This window comes from Castor canadensis, chromosome 2, assembly GCF_047511655.1.
Source record: "Castor canadensis chromosome 2, mCasCan1.hap1v2, whole genome shotgun sequence".
Lineage (NCBI taxonomy): Eukaryota > Metazoa > Chordata > Mammalia > Rodentia > Castoridae > Castor > Castor canadensis.
In genome coordinates, this window is record NC_133387.1 from 63,684,535 (window position 1) to 63,702,794 (window position 18,260).

Consider the following 18,260-nt stretch of genomic DNA (forward strand, 5'->3'; position numbering starts at 1 on the left):
ATGTTGTTACAGCATTCTTTATCACTTTTTTGCTTGATGACCTGAAAAATTGCTCTGAGTCAAAAATATCCATAAATTTTAAATGGTGGTCTTACTAAGAACCACAAATCATTCCAATTCCATTTTTAAATAGCAAGATCACATTAAAACTCAAAAATAGGTAATATTAATCACTACAATTTAAATAACTACTGCTTAGACCTAGCAGGGAACCTCAAGAGCTTTGAACATTACTCTTAGTTCCTTTTTCCTATGAAATTCTGGCAGAGCAGGGGGGTAAGGATAAGGCATGGTTGGGGACTGGGAGGAGGTGGGGGAGCATGTCAGTAGTGATTAAAGGTAGGGAGAGGCTTCTGTTACCTTCCTGCCTTTTATCTGTCCACTCAGAAGCCCAGCATTTCCACAATCATGCCTCAGTCATCCTTGATTATGACTGTAATGGGAATATTTTGATGAAACTGTCCTGATTTTATAGAAGGATGTCATCAATGACAATAACTACTGAAAAAGCAATCATCCTTTATATGACAATTTACTCCTTACAAATCCTCTCACTTTAGGATATCGTTAGTCATTTCCCAGAAAATAGTAATTTGATATCATCATTATACTTCATTACTTCAGCAGGGTCTGAGGCACAGACTATTTAAACTAGTTTTTGGAAGTTACACAGCCAGTAAGTGATGGGGCTGGAGCTTAGACAAGTAGTCTTTTGACTACCTAGCCTGATGATCACAATTATACCAGGTAGCCTCCTAAATTTATGGAGAATGTTAGATCAGTAATGAAGGTGAACATCAACAGCAGTCAAGATGTTGATAAAAAGAAGACTCACTGAATAGAAAGCCTGAAGAAATGAAATGCTCCCAAAAGTAAGATCAATAAACATGGAAAGATGCTTACCCTCCCTAGCAATCTAGGAAATGCAAATGGAAACCATGAATGTGTCAGTTAGATTTGCAAAATTAAGTCTGAGAATACCTAGTGTATCGTGTCAGATAAGGAGCAACGGAAATTCTAACACACTATAATTCATCCTGACCTATTTTGTCAGCCTTTTGCCCTTATCTAACAAAGCTAAAGATGCACATGGCTTAGGACCCATGCTTCCCACATGGCAAGTAAGCACTCTATGGCTTAAACTATACTCCTAGCCCTTTTGTTCCTATTTTGTTTTTGAGATGGAGTCTTGCTAACCTTGCCTAGGCTGGAATTGAACTCTAGATCCTCCTACCTCAGCCTCTCAAGTAGCTGGGATTACTGCTCTGCCATGACACTCAGCCAATACAAAATAATCTTTTAAAAAGCCTAAAATTTTTAAGAACCCCAGTGTCCATTAACAAGAAAATAGATAAAAGTTCAAACGTAGCAATATGACCACCCAATAGATACAATATTGCAGTGAAAATTAATGAACTAGAGGTACAGGTAATAAACTAGACAGATATTATAAATGTATTTTGAGGAAAATTAAAATATATACCATTTACAAAATATTTAAAACATGCATAACATTTTTTAGGCTTGATCATTATTTAGTGATTAAATATTATTTAGAGATAGCATTTTATAGGTACCTAGATATGACCTAAAATACAAAGTACACAAAAATAACAAGACTCAGATTTAGGACAATGGTCATTTTTGGAAATGGCAATAAGGACTAATCAAGAGGAGAGGTGTTAGCCAAGAAGGTTTCAACTAATATGAGTGCCTTTCTAATCATTAAGTTGAATGGTAGTGCACAGGTATTTCTTTTCTTCCAACCTTTTAATTGTGTGAAATGTTTTATACTGTTAAAAATAGGAGAAACAGTGGCTGGGGATTTGCTCACTGGTAGAACACTTTCCTCGCATGTGTGAGGATCTGGGTTCAATCCCCAACACTGCAAGAGAGAGAGGGAGAGGAAGAAGGAAAGGCAGGAGGAGAAAACCATAGGCTATCTATCTGACTCTGACATTTCTTCAAGACTCTGAGATGATCAGAGTCAACTGAAATGATGCCAAAGCAAGCACAGCCATTCCCTTTAATGAGGAATAGTAATAGCAGAGACACCTATTCCAGCTCAGCTGGGTCCTGCTACCATGTGCCAGCACTTTCTCTGACAGACATTAGGGAAGGTAAAGTTCCATCTAACCAACCATGTGACATTTTTTAAGGGCAGACCTATCCTAAATCCCTGACAATGTCTGTTTGGCTTCTCTGCCCATAGTGTTAACACTTTCAAACTGCTCACTTGTGTTTGGGGAAAGAGACTATTAATCAGGTCAGTTCTTTTGAGAGTACTTCACTTAAAATTGTTTTATTCATAGAATTATTTATTTTTAAGTGCAATTCATGGAGAAATCATTGTATATCATATACCTATGAATGGCCAGAAGAAATATTTAACTATGAAACTTCAACTCTGTTTTGAATTGCAGGTGTTTGCTATCTTGATGAGCAAGGATGTTTCACAGTGAAAGCCCTTACCATTTGCAATACCCATTTTAGAAATATCTTGATAAATTGGTATCTGTTGAGTTATTCACTTGACAATCTGTGAAAACATGTCTTTTAATCCCTCACGTACTCTTAACACAGTCAGGCACAATTTCAATTTTCAAGTTCAATTCTCAAGTATTATGGTTTGTGAGGATAAAAATACCAAGCCATGATAGAACAGCTCTCCAAAAATAAAGTTGTTATTCATACATAGTTGAAAATTTTGAAAATAGTTATTAAAAACAATCATGTCTTTCTGCATTTTAAAGAAGAAAAATCATTTTGCTAAATATATTTTATAATGACTGATTTTTATTCAGGGCATTTCTAATATCATAAAGTTAACTTCTAGCAGTAGATGCTGTGAATCTGTGATAATTCATTAGGGAGAGGGCAAAAACGTCATTGCTGAAATAATCAACAGAAATAACAACTTTTCAAAGATTAAAGGATGAGTCTGCAGAAGTTTCCTACTTGAATGTCAGGGCCCCAAATCTCCTCCACCCTATTGTGACAACAATGAGATTAATAATGATCCATATATATTCATTGAGGTCTTCCCATGTGTCAAACACTGGACCACACACTTTTCCTTCATTATCTGTTTTCATCCTCATAACAACTTAACAAATGAACAAATGTGCTACCAAAAAACCCCAAAATACCAGGGCTTTCTTTATGTTTAAAACTCATGACCACCACTTCTCAATGCTTTAAAAATTCTGTGATCTGAATTGCACTGGAAATTGAAGTGAAGATTTAAAAAAAGATGCATAGAATGTACATTTCTTCGAGGTACAAATTCTTCTAACCTTTTCTTTCTGAGTCTTTCTTCTGAATCTGAAGTTATTTCTGAACTTCAAGAATAACCAAATTGCATTTTTTTCTGCATTTGATCATTATATTTGTTGGCAGACCTGTTGTAACCTTGAGTTACAACAGTGAATTTAAGCTACTTACAGTGAATTTAAGTATTTTTCTAATTGATTTCTCACTGCTTACTGAGAAACAGCACCTCTTTCACTGGTCTCATAAATAATTCCATTTCTCTATGTCAACATTAATTGAACTTACCTCATGTTGTCAATCTCTCTTTTTTTCCTTGCAGGTGATGTCATTGTCTATATTAATGAAGTTTGTGTCCTTGGACACACTCATGCAGATGTTGTCAAACTTTTCCAGTCTGTTCCTATTGGTCAGAGTGTCAACCTGGTGTTGTGTCGTGGCTACCCTTTGCCCTTTGATCCTGAAGATCCTGCTAACAGCATGGTGCCACCACTTGCAATAATGGAGAGGCCACCTCCAGTGATGGTCAATGGAAGACATAACTATGAAACATATTTGGAATACATTTCTCGGACCTCACAGTCAGTTCCAGATATTACAGAACGGCCGCCTCATCCTTTGCACTCCATGCCAGCTGATGGTCAGCTAGATGGCACGTATCCACCACCCGTCCATGATGACAATGTGTCTATGGCTTCATCTGGAGCCACCCAAGCTGAACTTATGACCTTAACCATTGTGAAAGGTGCCCAGGGCTTTGGCTTCACTATTGCTGATAGTCCTACGGGACAGCGGGTGAAACAAATACTAGACATTCAGGGATGCCCTGGCCTGTGTGAAGGGGATCTCATTGTTGAGATCAACCAGCAGAATGTACAGAACCTGAGCCATACGGAAGTAGTGGATATACTTAAGGACTGCCTCATTGGAAGCGAGACTTCTTTGATTATCCATCGAGGAGGTAAGTCAAACACTGGCTAAACAATCCTATATAAGGACCTTTATAGTAATCATGTTCAAATAGAGGTGTCTATAGACTGGAGTGAAATCATGCTTTTAAAAAGAAACGTAAAAGGGGAAGAAACCAAAACACAAATTTAATAAGCTGGGTTTCTGAATTTTCAGAATGTATCTTTTCCTAATTTACATTAAACACACTGAATATGAACTTGGAAGGTAAAGATTGAACCCCAAACTATAAATATGCTTTATTGTAGCAGTTCATAAGTACAGCCATTATAGAGACCTCAGTCTGGTTGCCCACTGACTTAAATGGAAACCTGCTTTTCCAATGGAAGTAATGCTTTGAATTGTGTGTAGGATTCCAGGCCAGCAGTCTAAACTGATTCAACTACTCCAAGCTCAGGCATAGTCTTGATATTTCCCAAAAGGACCATTGGAAACTGTGATGCTGTTAAAAACCTCTTTTTTGGAGTTCTGGATAGGGTTGATGAGGACACTGCTGCCCCACTACTATGGATATCTGTGCCTCCCGTGACCAGGGTCAGGGCTGAAGTCCTGGGCTGGGTGGAGTGTGGAAATGGAACAAAAAAGAGTGTGCTGGATCTCTGAGTTGTGGATTTTTCTTCCCCTCCACCTTCTTTGTGGGGAAGGGAATGGAGCAAAGCAAGAGGCCCTCCTTTCCTTCTCTGTGACTGTGCTCTGGATCAGTGAAACTGGGAGAGGAAGGAGGAGGCTACAGATAAAGAGGGGATTCCAAAACATGGTGTGAAGGAAAAGACTCAGGCTAAGTCCTGGTTTTCCCACCTACCAGTTTGGGGACCTAAGACAGTTAAAGCCCATGACCGTCAGCCATGTGATCTGTCACAATGGGCTAATAAAGCCACCCCTTGAATGGTAGTGTTCTTAGTACTGTGTGACCCACCATAGGTGCTAGTGAGGTAAGTCTGCCGAAACTTCACAGAGACAGGTCAGAAGGAGCAGCACGGTGAGGAGCTCATGCATGAAGAACAAAGTGCAGCAAACATATGTGATCTCCTATTCCAAGCGCTCAAATTAGCAAGAAAACCTGTCAGCATAAAATGCAAGTGAAAGAATTTAAGGCTGAAAAAGTATTGTTTTTTATTAATTTGGCCCTTTCTGCAGGTATTTTTCCTTTCAAGGAAGTATTGCATTGTTGACTCACCAGATGCTATGCATTTGTGAGCAAAGCTATACAGAGTATTCTGTGCCTACAATAAAAAGGGAAATTAATATGACAGCAAAATAATCTCAAATTTAACCTTCTTAAGTCATTGTTATAAATTAGCTCATGAAATTTGGTAGCTAAATGTCAATAGTGTATTTTAGTTTCTCACATTGCTTTTTAAAGATTAAAACAAACATTCCTAGCTAAATATGCAAATATCTACAATAACCATTTGAAAATCAGATTTTTGGAACATGTCTCAGTAGTAAATGGTATAACTGAACATCACTTTGCAGTATCCACTCCATGGTTCACAGAAACAAATTTGGACACATTTTATATGAAATGGCTTCTTTTAAAAGCATGGCATAGCAGGATACTTTGAAATCCTTTGTTATTGCAATTTGTAGCCTTCTGAAAACAATGCCTACATTCAACTGGGCTGCCCTGTTCTCCCTCTCCTTCCTACCGCCCCCCCCACCCCACTCTGCCTCTGCCACTCTCTCTCTCTCAGTTAATCATAAGTAGTCGAAGTTTTGTCTGTATTTTGTTTGTGTTGGGAGTGACTGATTTGCTTTTATTGTTTAACTAATGTAGAATTGCAAAATGCAGTGCCCTGTGATGCTTAAAGGCCTTCAAGTCAGGACCTTCCTAGTCAAAACCTCCCGAGTTTCCCACATTCCTAAAATTTGCCCTCCTCTCTCTGAATTAGCAAGAATTAGCACGTTTTTGTGATGAGATTCACTTTGTTTATCTGTAAGCTACTCAGATGGGCTTATGACCTCATGTCTTCAAGAACAAAATCACAAGCCTGAGTCTTTGTATCAGGACCATGTTAGTGTGTTTGTTTTTGTTTGCTAGTATTTTTAATTTATAAAGTAATAATCTACATAGTTTAATTTTTTAAGAAAGTAATGTCAAAAAGGATACACTGAATAGTAATTATCTGACCTATCCCATACTTTTGGCTCTTTTTCCCAGAGGAAAACCATGTTTTATATACGTACTTCCAGAAAGTTCATAGTCTACTGGCATAAATATGAGTATTTGTAGTATATTTAATACAAATAGGATACCATACATACATATGTCTTAGTTATAAGGACACATATAGCTCTTTTAACATCGATCATGTGATAAAACTTAGATACCATAAAATTTGCCAGTTGTAGGTATACACTTCATTAAGTTTGTTTAAATGATCTAGTTATATAACAGGTGTCAAAATCCTTAAACCATGCACCATCCCAAACTCCTCCATACCCATGTCACCTGTCCTCTCTTCTACCTCTAGTCCTGCATAATCACTAATATGCTTTCTGAATAGTTTTGCCTTTCTAGAATATTCTTATAAATAGAACCCTGCAGCATAGAGTATTTTCCTTACCATAGTGCTGTTGAGAATTACCCCACGGATGCATGTATGATTAGATTGTTTCTTTTCATGCCCTGAGGTAGTATAGGACTTTTTTTTGTCCATTCCCATCAGGAGGATATTTGAGTTGTTTTTATTACTTTTGAGCATTTATGAATAGTGTTGCTTTGAACATTTAGATTTAAATATTTGCTTGTGCATATGTTTTCATTTTTCTTGGGTAGACACCTAGCAATGGTATTGCTGGATTGTATGTTTAAATTGTTATCATTTCATATCTTTAAAAGCAAAATCACAAGCCTGAGTGTTTATATCAGAACCATTGGCAAAATGTGGCCTGGCACAGTGTCTCACACCTGTAACCTAGCTATTAGGGAGACAGAGATTGGAAGGATCACAGGTCAAGGCCAGCCGGCACAAAAAGTTCATGAGATCCCATCTCAAGCAATGGCTGGGTGCAGTGTGTGCACCTGAAATCCCAGCTATGCCGGGAAGGCCAAATATGACAATTGCAATCCAGGCAGACCCAGGCATAAAGGAAAACCCTATCTCAAAACAACCAACACAAAAATGGTTGGCAGAGTGCCTCAAGTGGTAGTGCACCTGCTTAGCAAGGATGAAGCTCTGAGTCCTGCCAAACAAACAAATTGTCAAAATGCTTTCAAAGATGGCTATTCTGATGCACAGACCCACCAGCAATGTAGGAGGCTTCCAGTTTCTGCCCATTGCTTCTCCTATTTGGCATGAGTCTTTTTTTATTCCATTCTATTAAACATGTAATGACATTTTATTGTGGTTTTAATTTACATTTCTCTAATCTTTTTACATATTTTCATGTATTTGCAAGAATCTATACTTCTTTGGAAGATATTCTGCCCATTTGTATGTTGGACTACTAGTCTTTGTAAATTATAGAAATTCTTTATATACTTAGAGTGCAAGTCCCTTTTAAGATAGATGGTTTGCAAATATTTTCTCCAGAGCTATGACTTGTCTTTTCTTATTGGTGTCTTTTTTTTTTTTTCTTTTATTCATAGGTGCATATGATGTTTGGGTCATTTCTCTCCCTTCCCTCCATCCCCTCACTACCAGGTTGAAACTATTTTGCACTTATCTCTAATTTTGTTGAAGAGAGAGTATAAGCAATAATAGGAAGGAACAAGGGTTTTTGCTGGTTGAGATAAGGATAGCAATACAGGGAGTTGACTCACACTGATTTCCTGTGCATGTGTGTTACCTTCTAAGTTAATTCTTCTCAAACTAACCTTTTCTCTAGATCCTGGTCCCCTTCTCCTACTGGCCTCTGTCACTTTAAAGTTTCTGCATTAGCTCCTTTGCATTAAGGACATCAAATGCTATCTTGTTTTTTGGAGGTTTCTTACCTATCCTCATATCTCCCTGGTGTGCTCTCGCCTCATCAGGTGATCAAAGTCCAATCCTCTTGTTGTGTTTGCCCTTGATCTAAAGTCCACATATGAGGGAGAACACACGATTTTTGGTCTTCTGGACCTGGCTAACCCCGCTCAGGATGATGTTCTCCAGTTCCATCCATTTACCTGCCAATGATAACATTTCATTCTTCCTCATGGCTGAGTAGTATTCCATTGTGTATAAATACCACGTTTTCTTAATCTATTTATCAATAGTGGGGCATCTTGGCTGTTTCCATAACTTGGCTATTGTGAATAGTGCTACAATAAACATGAGTGTGCAGTGCCTTTGGAGTAACCTGTGTCGCATTCCTTTGGGTATATACCCAAGAGTGGTATTGCTGGATCATATGGCAGATCTATGTTTAGATTTTTAAGAAGCCTCCAAATTTTTTTCCAGAGTGGTTGTACTAGTTTGCATTCCCACCAGCAGTGTATAAGAGTTCTTTTTTCCCCATATCCTTGCCAACACCTGTTGTTGTTGGTGTTTCTAATGATGGCTATTCTAACAGGGGTGAGGTGGAATCTTAGTGTGGTTTTAATTTGCATTTCCTTTATTGCTAGAGATGGTGAGCAATTTTTCATGTGTTTTTTGGACATTTGTATTTCTTCTTTTGAGAAAGTTCTGTTTAGTTCACTTGTCCATTTCTTTATTGGTTCATTAATTTTGGGAGAGTTTAGTTTTTTGAGTTCCCTATATATTCTGTTTATCAGTTCTTTGTCTGATGTGTAGCTAGCAAATATTTTCTCCCACTCTGTGGGTGTTCTCTTCAGTTTAGAGACCATTTCTTTTGTTGAGCAGAAGCTTTTAGTTTTATGAAGTCCCATTTCTCTATGCTATCTCTTAGTTGCTGAGCTGCTGGGGTTCCATTGAGAAACTTCTTGCCTATACCTATTAGTTCTAAAGTATTTTCTACTCGTTCCTGTACCAACTTCAGAGTTTCAGGTCTGATATTAAGGTCCTTGATCAATTTTGAGTTATGTATTGGTATAAACATGGATCTAGTTTCATTTTTTTGCAGACTGCTAACCAGTTTTCCCAGAAGTTTTTGTTGAAGAGGTTGTCTTTTCTCCATCATATATTTTTAGTACCTTTGTCAAAGAGAAGTTGGTTATAGTTGTATGGCTTCATATCTGGGTTCTCTATTCTGTTCCACTGGTCTTCATGTCTGTTTTTGTGCCAGTACTATGCTGTTTTTATTCCTATTGCTTTGAAGTTGGGTATTGTGATACCTCCAGCATTGCTCTTTTTTGCAGAGTATTGCCTTGGCTATTTGCAGTCTCTTGTGTTTCCAAATAAATTTAAGGGCAGGTTGTTCAATCTCTTCGATGAATGTCATTGGGATTTTGATGGGAATTGCATTAAACATGTAGATTGTTTTGGGGAGTATAGACATTTTTACTATGTTGATTCTACCAATCCATGAGCATGGGAGATCTCTCCACTTCCTATAGTCCTCCTCAACCTTTTTCTTCATGAGTTTATGGTTTTCCTGGTAGAGGTCATTCACATTATTTGTTAAATTTACTCCTAGAAATTTGATTTTTTTGAGGCTATTGTAAATGGAATTGTTTTCATATATTCTTTCTCAGTTTTTTCATTATTAGTGTATAGAAATGTTAATGATTTTTTCTATGTTGACTTTATATCCTGCTATCTTGCCATAGCTGTTGATGGTGTCTAGGAGCTTTGAGTAGAGTTTTTTGGGTCTTTAAGGTATAGGATCATGTCGTCTGCAAATAGGGATATTTTGACAGTTTCTTTACTTATTTGTATTCCTTTTATTCCCTCTTCTTGCCTAATTGCTCTGGCTAGGAATTCCAGTACTATGTTGAATAGGAGTGGGGATAGTGGGCATCCTTGTCTCATTCCTGATTTTAGAAGGAATGGTTTTAGCTTTTCTCCGTTAAGTATTATGCTGGCTGTAGGTTTGTCATATATAGCTTTTATAATGTTGAGGTGCTTTCCTTCTATTTGAGTATAGGTTCTCAAAGTAGTCTCTGATGATTTCCTGGACTTCAATGGTGTTTGTTGTTATCTCCCCTTTTGTATTTCTGCTTTTACTGATTTGGGTTTTTTCTTTCATCATTTTAGTCAGTTTTGCCAGGGGTCTATTGATCTTATTTATTTTTTTAAAGAACCAACTTGTTCTTTCAGTTATTCTTTCTGTTTCACTTTCTGTGTGCAGAATCCCTTGAAGAATCTTTTGTAGTGGTGGCTTTGTGGTCACATATTGTTTTAGTTTCCGCTTATCATGGAAGACTTTTATTGCTCCATCTAGTTTGAATGATAGTTTTGCTGGGTAGAGTATCCTAGGGTTGAAGTTATTTTCATTCAGTGCCCAGAAGACCTCACCCCAAGTTCTTGCTTTTAATGTTTCTGTTGAGAAGTCTGCTGTGATTTTGATGGGTCTACCTTTGTATGTTATTTGTTTTTTCTCTTACAGCCTTCAATATTCTTTCTCTAGTCTCTCTACTTGTTGATTTAATGATAATATGTCATGCAGTAATTCTATTTTGGTCAGGTCTGTTTGGTGTTCTGGAGGTTTCCTGTACCTGTATGGGCATAGTTTTCTCTTGATTTGGGAAATTTTCTGTTATTATTTTGTTGAGTAATTATGCATTCTTTTTGCTTGCACCTCTTCTCCTTCAATGCCCATGATTCTCAGGTTTGGTCTTTTGATCTTTTGATGAAGTCAGAAAGTTCTTGCATTTTCTTTTCACAGGTCTTGAGTTGTTTAACTAATAGTTCTTCAGTTTTTCCTTTAATTACCATTTCATCTTTGAATTCTAAGATTCTGTCTTCTGCTTGTTCTAGTCTACTGGAGTGGCCTTCCTTTGTGCTTTGTATTTCTGTTTCATTGTTTTTTCTGAGGTTTTCCATATCCTGAGTTTCTTCCTCTTTAATATTGTCTATTTTCATCCTGAGTTCATTTATCTCTTTATTTATCATGTTCTTTGTTTCAATTCGTTGTTTATACAGTACTTCTATAGTTTCTTTTATTTGTTCTTATGCTTTCTCAAATTCTCTATTTTTGTTGTCTTGTAATTTCTTGAGTGTCTCCTGCACATTTTGGTTGACCATATCCAATATCATCTCTATAAAATTCTCATTGATTACTTACAGGATTTTTTCTTTCAGGGTGTTCTTGTGGGCTTCATTGGGTTCTTTGGCATAGTTTATCTTCGTTTTGTTGGAGTCTGGATCTGGGCATCTGTTTTCTTCATTTCCCTCTGGTTCCTGTACTAATTTATTACTGGGTGGAAAATGTTTCCCTTTTTTTTCCATCTTCCCATCATTCCCCTTGCCACTGTTACTGTCCCTGTACTGTGTGTAAGTCAGTATTGTCTATCTTGTAATAATAATAATGGTGATATCTAGAGTGGAAGGGTGAGAGGAGAGGGAAAGCAAAGACGGTAAAGAAAAAGGGAAAAAAATAAAATGAAACAAAACAAAAAACAGACGAAGAAATAAAAAGGGAGAAATAGTGTACTAATCAACAGTGAGCTACATGGGCATTAGAGAGACAGAGGGAGAATAAAAAAATATATAAGTAAATAAGTAATAAAATAAATAAATAAAATTTCCCAAGCTCAAATGCAATAAAGTTTCAGTCTTAATAGATTTGGTGTTAGTCCTTCAGCATCCAGTCCTGGTGTTGATGTTTGAGTGTAGTCTGGAGACAGCTTTGTGAATGTCCATCTGAGGCTGTGGCTCACCTTCCACCTACTGTCAGCCAGCTGCTGCTGTAGGCTTTATTTATTGCAAATCTCAGGAATGAGCTTTACACTCACCTAACCCTGTGGGCTTTCTTTATTTAGAGTTCTCATGCCCCTTTTGTTTTCTTCAGTATACAGCCCTGCCCACCTGTTGCAACTGCAGTCCTTTTTTTTTTTAGAGTTCACGTGGGGAGGTGCCCCTCCCCCACTCTCTGGTGGAGTCTTCCACACACAGCCACTGTTACAAGCTTTCCCAGCTCCAATGTTGCTGGGCAGGGGCGTCACTCCTGCCTTCTCCAGCTTGTTTATTTACAGTTCACATGGGAGTGCCCCTTCCCCACTCTCCGGAGCTCAGGGTGCCCCGCCTGCTTTGCTACATGTCTTTTTTTTTTTTTCAGCTGCTTGTTAATTATTCCTTTTTTTTTTTTTTTTTTTTACTTTTATCCCTGGGCAGGGGTCAGTCTGTCCAGGGAGCTATGCTGATTTGTCTCAGGGAGTACCACATGCTGCTTATTTGCTCACCTGGTGGTCTTCCAAGCAGAGTAAGAGCTGGTGTCTGGCCATGCGGGTGCCCTCCTGGTTTCTCTGTTTAACATGGAGTGGGGATGCTATGCACAGGCTGGGGGTGTGGTAGTGTCAGAGTTTTGCCTCTTCTTGGTGGTTTTTCCTGCCAGGTGTATCTCCAGCATCTCTCCAAGAGTTTACTTTAGGAAGCACGCTTTCTGTTTCCTCACTCTAGTTGCCATCTTGGAATCTCCTTATTGGTGTCTTTTGAAACACAAAAGTTTTAAAATTTTTATAAAGCCAAATTTATCAGTTTTTCTTAACATCAGTCATTCTTTGTGTGTTATATCTTTCCCTAACCCAAAGTCACACTTTTTTCAGTGTTTCTTCTAGGAGTTGTAAAGTTTTAGCACTTATATTTAAGTCTATAAATGGATCTAAGACAATTTTTGTGTATAAAGTAAGGATTTAATTTCTTTTTTGCTTATGCATATCCAATTATTCTAGCACCATTTGCTGAAAAAATTATTTTTTGTCATTGAATTGCCTTGGCACTTTTGATGAAAATGAATTAGCAGAAATGCTAACACATGCTACAAACGTTTCTTTGTAGACTCACAGTTCTGTTTCATTGATCCATGTATCTATCCTTATGTTAACAGCACACTTTCCAGCTACTGTAGCTTTGTGTTAAGTCTTGAAATCAGAGAGTGGGAGTCCTCCAACTTTCTTCTCCTTTTCCAAAATGATTTTGGCTCTTCTAGGTCCTTTCCATTTACATATAAGTAAAAATTTTAGGATTGGCTTTTTAATTTTTTTATTAAATAATAAGCCTGCTGAGATTTTGGTGTTACATTGAATCTATACAACAATTCCCCAACTTAGCTTTAAACCTTTCAGTTTATAAATGTGGTGTACATCTTCACTTATTTGCATATTCTTTAATTTCAGCAATAGTTTGTAGTCTTCAATGTACAGATCTTGGAACTTCTTTTAAACTTATTTCTAGCTGCTTTATTCTTTTTGATACTATTATAAATAGAATTGGCCAGGCATGGTGGCTCATGCCTGTAATCCTAGCTACTCAGGAGACAGAGATAGGAGAATTATGGCTCAAGACCAGCCAAAGCAAAAAGTTAGTGAGACCCTATGTCAAGAAACAAGTCAGGCATGATGGTATACATCTGTAATCCCAGCCACTCCAGAGGCAGAGGTAGGAGATTGCTCTATAAAGCTAGCTTGGGCAAAAGCATGAGAACCTATCTAAAAAATTGAAACAAAAAGGGCTGTGGGTGTGGCTTAAGTGGTAGAGTGTTTGCCCTGAGTTCAAACTCCAGTACTGCAAAATAAACAAATAATTATATAATAAATAAATAAATAGAATTGTTCTCTTGATGTCATTTTCAGATCATTTATTGCTAATGTGTGCAAATGCATTTGACTTTTGTTATTGACCTTGTACACTGCAACTTTATTGAACTCACTTTTTAGAACTAAAGAGTTTTTGTAGATTCCATGATATTTTCTACTTAGTTATTAATCATTGAGTAATAGGCTTTTATTTCCTCTCCATCTGTGTGCCTCTGATTTCTTTTCCTTACCTTGTGAAACTGGCTGGAGCTTCAAGCACTAAGCTACCTAGAAGACAAATGTGCACACATCATTCCTTTGTGGACAGTTCTAGGGGGAAAGCATTACTCTTATAGCACTAAGTGTGATTATAGGTGCAGGGTTTCATATGTTCTGTCAAGTTGAGAAAGTTCCTTCTAGTCTTAGTTTTACAATAATTTTAATAGTCAATAGGTCTTGAGTTTCAACAAGGTTTTTTCTACATTTACTGAAATAATCATGTAGTTTTTGTCCTTTATTAACTTGTTGTGTGATATAAAATGACTTTTAGATGTACTAGTTCTGTATTTCTGGGATAGTCTCACTTAGAGTGTTTAATTCTCTTTGTGTGTTGCTGATTATGTTTGCTTACATTTATGTTGAGGAATATGGTTGAAAATTGCTCTGGTTTTCTTTTCATCTGATTTTTTTTGTCTACTTTGATGTTAGGCTGATAGTGGCCTCGAAAAATGAATCAGCAAGTATGTCCCACAACAACAACCCATACCATTTTCTAAGTTTGTATAGGCTTTATATTGTTTCTTTGATAAAATCATCAGTGAACTCATTGTAGCTGGGTTTTTATTTGGTAAGTTTTTTAGTTAACTCAATATCTTTTCTTGACTTAGGTCTATTCTGATTTTCTATTTCTTCATGAGTCAGTTTTGATGTTATGTGTCTCTAAGCCTCTTTTTTATAATTTATTTGCTTTGGTATCTAAATTTTTAATAAATTTTGTGCAATTCTTTTTTTTAAAAGATAAATTTTTTGGATTCATTGATTTTCTTAGTTGTTCTTTTTTTGTTTCAGTATTTTCTATTCTGCTCTTTATAACTTACATTCTTCTACTTACTTTTTGTTTGATTTACTTTTCCTTTCTATCTATCCAAAGTGGATGCCTTAGATCAATTATTCTATTTCTCTCTTTCAATAAAAGCATTCAAAGTTATAAATTTCACTCTAAATGCTTTTTCAGTGGAATTTTGAAGTGCTGTGTTTTCCTTTTTTATTCAGACTGAGATATTTTATTTTCATCATAATTTTTCCTTTGGCTTATATAGTACTTAGCAATGTATTATTTATTTTTTAAACATTTATAATTTCCCAGTTCTTTTTCTGTTAATTTTGTGGTGGAGATCATGTTTTTGTGGAATAGCCTAATGCCTTCCTATTTTTGCCTTAATTTATTTTGGAGTGTTTTATGTATTTGTTTAGAAATATTTATCATTTTTAATTCTTATTTCATCAGATACCCACTAATGGATATTTTCATTGCTTTCAGTTTTTTTCTGTTATTAAAAATGATGTATCTTGGTCATGGGCTGGGGCTCAAGAGGTAGCCTAGCAAGCTCAAAGCCATGAATTCAAACCCCAGTGTGGCCAAAACAAATGGATAATGAATTGTATCAAAAGCTTTTTGGTAAGCTGGAGGTGTGGCTCAAGCATTACAGTACATGCCCAGCAAGTACAAAGTCCTGAGTTCAAAACCCAGTACTTCCAAAAGGAAAAAAAAAGTTTTGGGCATCTATTGAGGTAATCATTATTTTCTTCTTTAATTTATCACCATAGTGAATTACATTAAGGGATTCATTTGTATCAAACTATCCTTTCATTGCTGGAATAAAATTATATTCAATCTACTCATACTATAGTTACAGAATCTGCTTCTAAATTCTATTTGTTTATATATAACTTTGCATATATTTGATTTGAAATAATTTGATAACTTTTCAGATTTTGCTATCATAGTTATGGTGTGTCATAAAAGCAATAATTATAAAGCAATTTAATTAGCATTCAGGTTTTCTATTACTTGAAGATACAATACAGGGTGGTAAGGGAGGGGGGTGGGAGCAGGGGGGAGAAATAACCCAAGCACCGTATGCACATATGAATAATAAAACAATAAAAATTAAAAAAAGATAAAATACACTTCTTTGAAATTATGTAGTTCTGGCATGTTGGCTTTTATTTTGTATTTTGTTTAGTTTGGTTTGATAAGAGGAAGGGTACTCCCTTGATACTTTATCAATTTCTTCCACAATGATTAATCTTAGAATTTCTGTCTCTCCAGGGCTTAGTGTTTATAATGTGTATTATCCTATAGAATTAAATCTTTTATTCATGCTTTCAAATATATGTCAATAAAGTTGAATTAAGTATTCTCAGTTTTTCCCCAATTTCCACTTTACCCAAGAGTATTTTCATCATTCTCATTAATACTGTTTTCTAAATTAGATTGGCTAATCATTTTTCTATTTAGTGATTTAAGAAACATATTAATTTAGTTATAAATAACTTGTTGGCTGATGCTCAACCTGCTGTGAAACAGGGGATCATTCCACACTTTGCCCATAGGGTGTTATTTAATGTCTGGAGTAAACAAACCCAGAGTGATTGCCACAATCAAGGTTTGGCATGTGTTTTACTAACATTTAGATTAAAAAATGCAGCAGAGTCCTCTACTCAACTTGTGAACCTCCCATTATTTGCAGCTGTTTGGATTTTGACATTTTTTTCTTCCTGTTTAGAAAACATGACTCCAGAATTTTCACGAGATCAGCATATTCCCTTCTTATGCTAACAATACAACAATAAACAACTCTGGATAATGTACATTTTCTCTTTTTTACATTCAAAGTGAATTGAGAGTGTTTGAGAGGTGCCATAGACTATATCAGAGCTTCATTTGAGGAAAAAGCATAAAAATTATGGACAAAAAGAGAATTCTTGTTTCAAAATTTCAAAAAACTTGTTACTAGAGAAAAATATTGTATCCCTTTTTTAAAAAAAACTGAGACTGGGGTTTGTACTCAAAGCTTCATGCTTGCAAAGCAGATGCTTTACCATTTGAGCAACAATTCTAGTCCATTTTTATCTGGTTATTTTAGAGATGGGGTCTCTGGAACTATTTGCCCAGCCTGGCCTCGAACTATGATCCTCCTGATCTCAGCTTCCCAAATAGCTAGGATTACAGACAGGTGTGAGCCACTGGAGCCCAATTTGTTTCACAATTTTTAAGCTATGTACTGAAACTATTTAAAGTAATGTTATAAGAAATACTGATATTTTAGGTGCTACTGCTTTTTCCTATAAGATATTTTCTTTACAAATAATTTAATTCACAGAAAAATATAAGTATATCACATACCATATACCCACATTGTTGTTAACATTCCTCCCTATTTATTTTATAAGTGTGTGTGTGTCTGTGTGTGTGTATGTGTGTGTGTGTGTGCATTTCTGAATTACTTGGGAGTAAGTTGCATACCTTATAACCTGGATGATGAATCTCCTAGACAATTCTCTCCTATACAGTAGCTCAGGGAATCAGGCTTCTTCTCTTTGGTAGAGATCCATACCTTAGTACCTTGGTGTCCCCCACCAGCTCACAGCTAAAATGAAAACAAAAGAGTAGAGTATCATGAAAAAAGGCTTTAGGGGCTAGAAGAGGTGTATATCACTTCCTCACCATTGTCCATTGTCAAGAACTCAGTTCTAGTTCCCATTAACCATAAAAGACTGAGAGATGTGGCATTCCGATGAATGCCACAGTGAACAGGGCTTGACCTGGGATCACACATGTAGTAGGCATTCTGTCCTCAATGTTCCTTATATGCTATCTGTACCTGGACCTCAACATCAGCGGCATGTAACTGCTGATTATGTCAAATCATGACATGATTTATTCTGTGGTGTGATTTATTTTAGGCTTTTGAGATACACTGAAGTCACTGGTATATGTATTAAATTTCACAACATGTCCACACATTTTCCTTTTCAACTCTCATGGAGAAAGAAATTTAGACTCAAACTTAGACTTTGGACAAAGTCCAATGAATATGTGTCTAGGCAGACAGATGGATAAGTTAAGATCCCCAAATGTAAGAAATCTTGAGTACGTGTCAATAACAAGATACCCCATCCTAAGCATGAAAAATGCCATGGATCTCATAAGACATACACCAAATGGGAACTGGATACACAAATGGCTCTTAAGGTGAGAGAGCTGGGGTAATGGGAATGCTTTTAGAGTTGTTGTCACACCACTTAGAAGTAACTGAAACAAAACTACACCTAAGTCTCCTGGCTACAATATTAGATTCCACATTATGTCACCTTCCCCAAGTTCTATGGAAGGAAAAGCTTTGATGGTTTCTGCTTTGCTCTACAGGAGTTACTCATTCATTTAATAAGTGTTTGT

At 36.4% G+C, this 18,260-nt stretch overlaps 1 protein-coding gene across 6 annotated transcripts in view; it reads left to right on the top strand.

Annotated features, from left to right (window-relative positions):
• The window catches only part of Magi2 (membrane associated guanylate kinase, WW and PDZ domain containing 2), a 1,413,820-nt gene that overhangs the window by 1,150,341 nt on the left and 245,219 nt on the right, over positions 1-18,260 (top strand). For all 6 annotated transcript variants that reach the window (XM_074064888.1, XM_074064889.1, XM_074064891.1 and 3 more), the window contains exon 10: positions 3,593-4,231. In XM_074064888.1, coding sequence (XP_073920989.1) covers positions 3,593-4,231 — 639 coding nt within the window. The remainder of the gene's footprint in view (positions 1-3,592; positions 4,232-18,260) is intronic.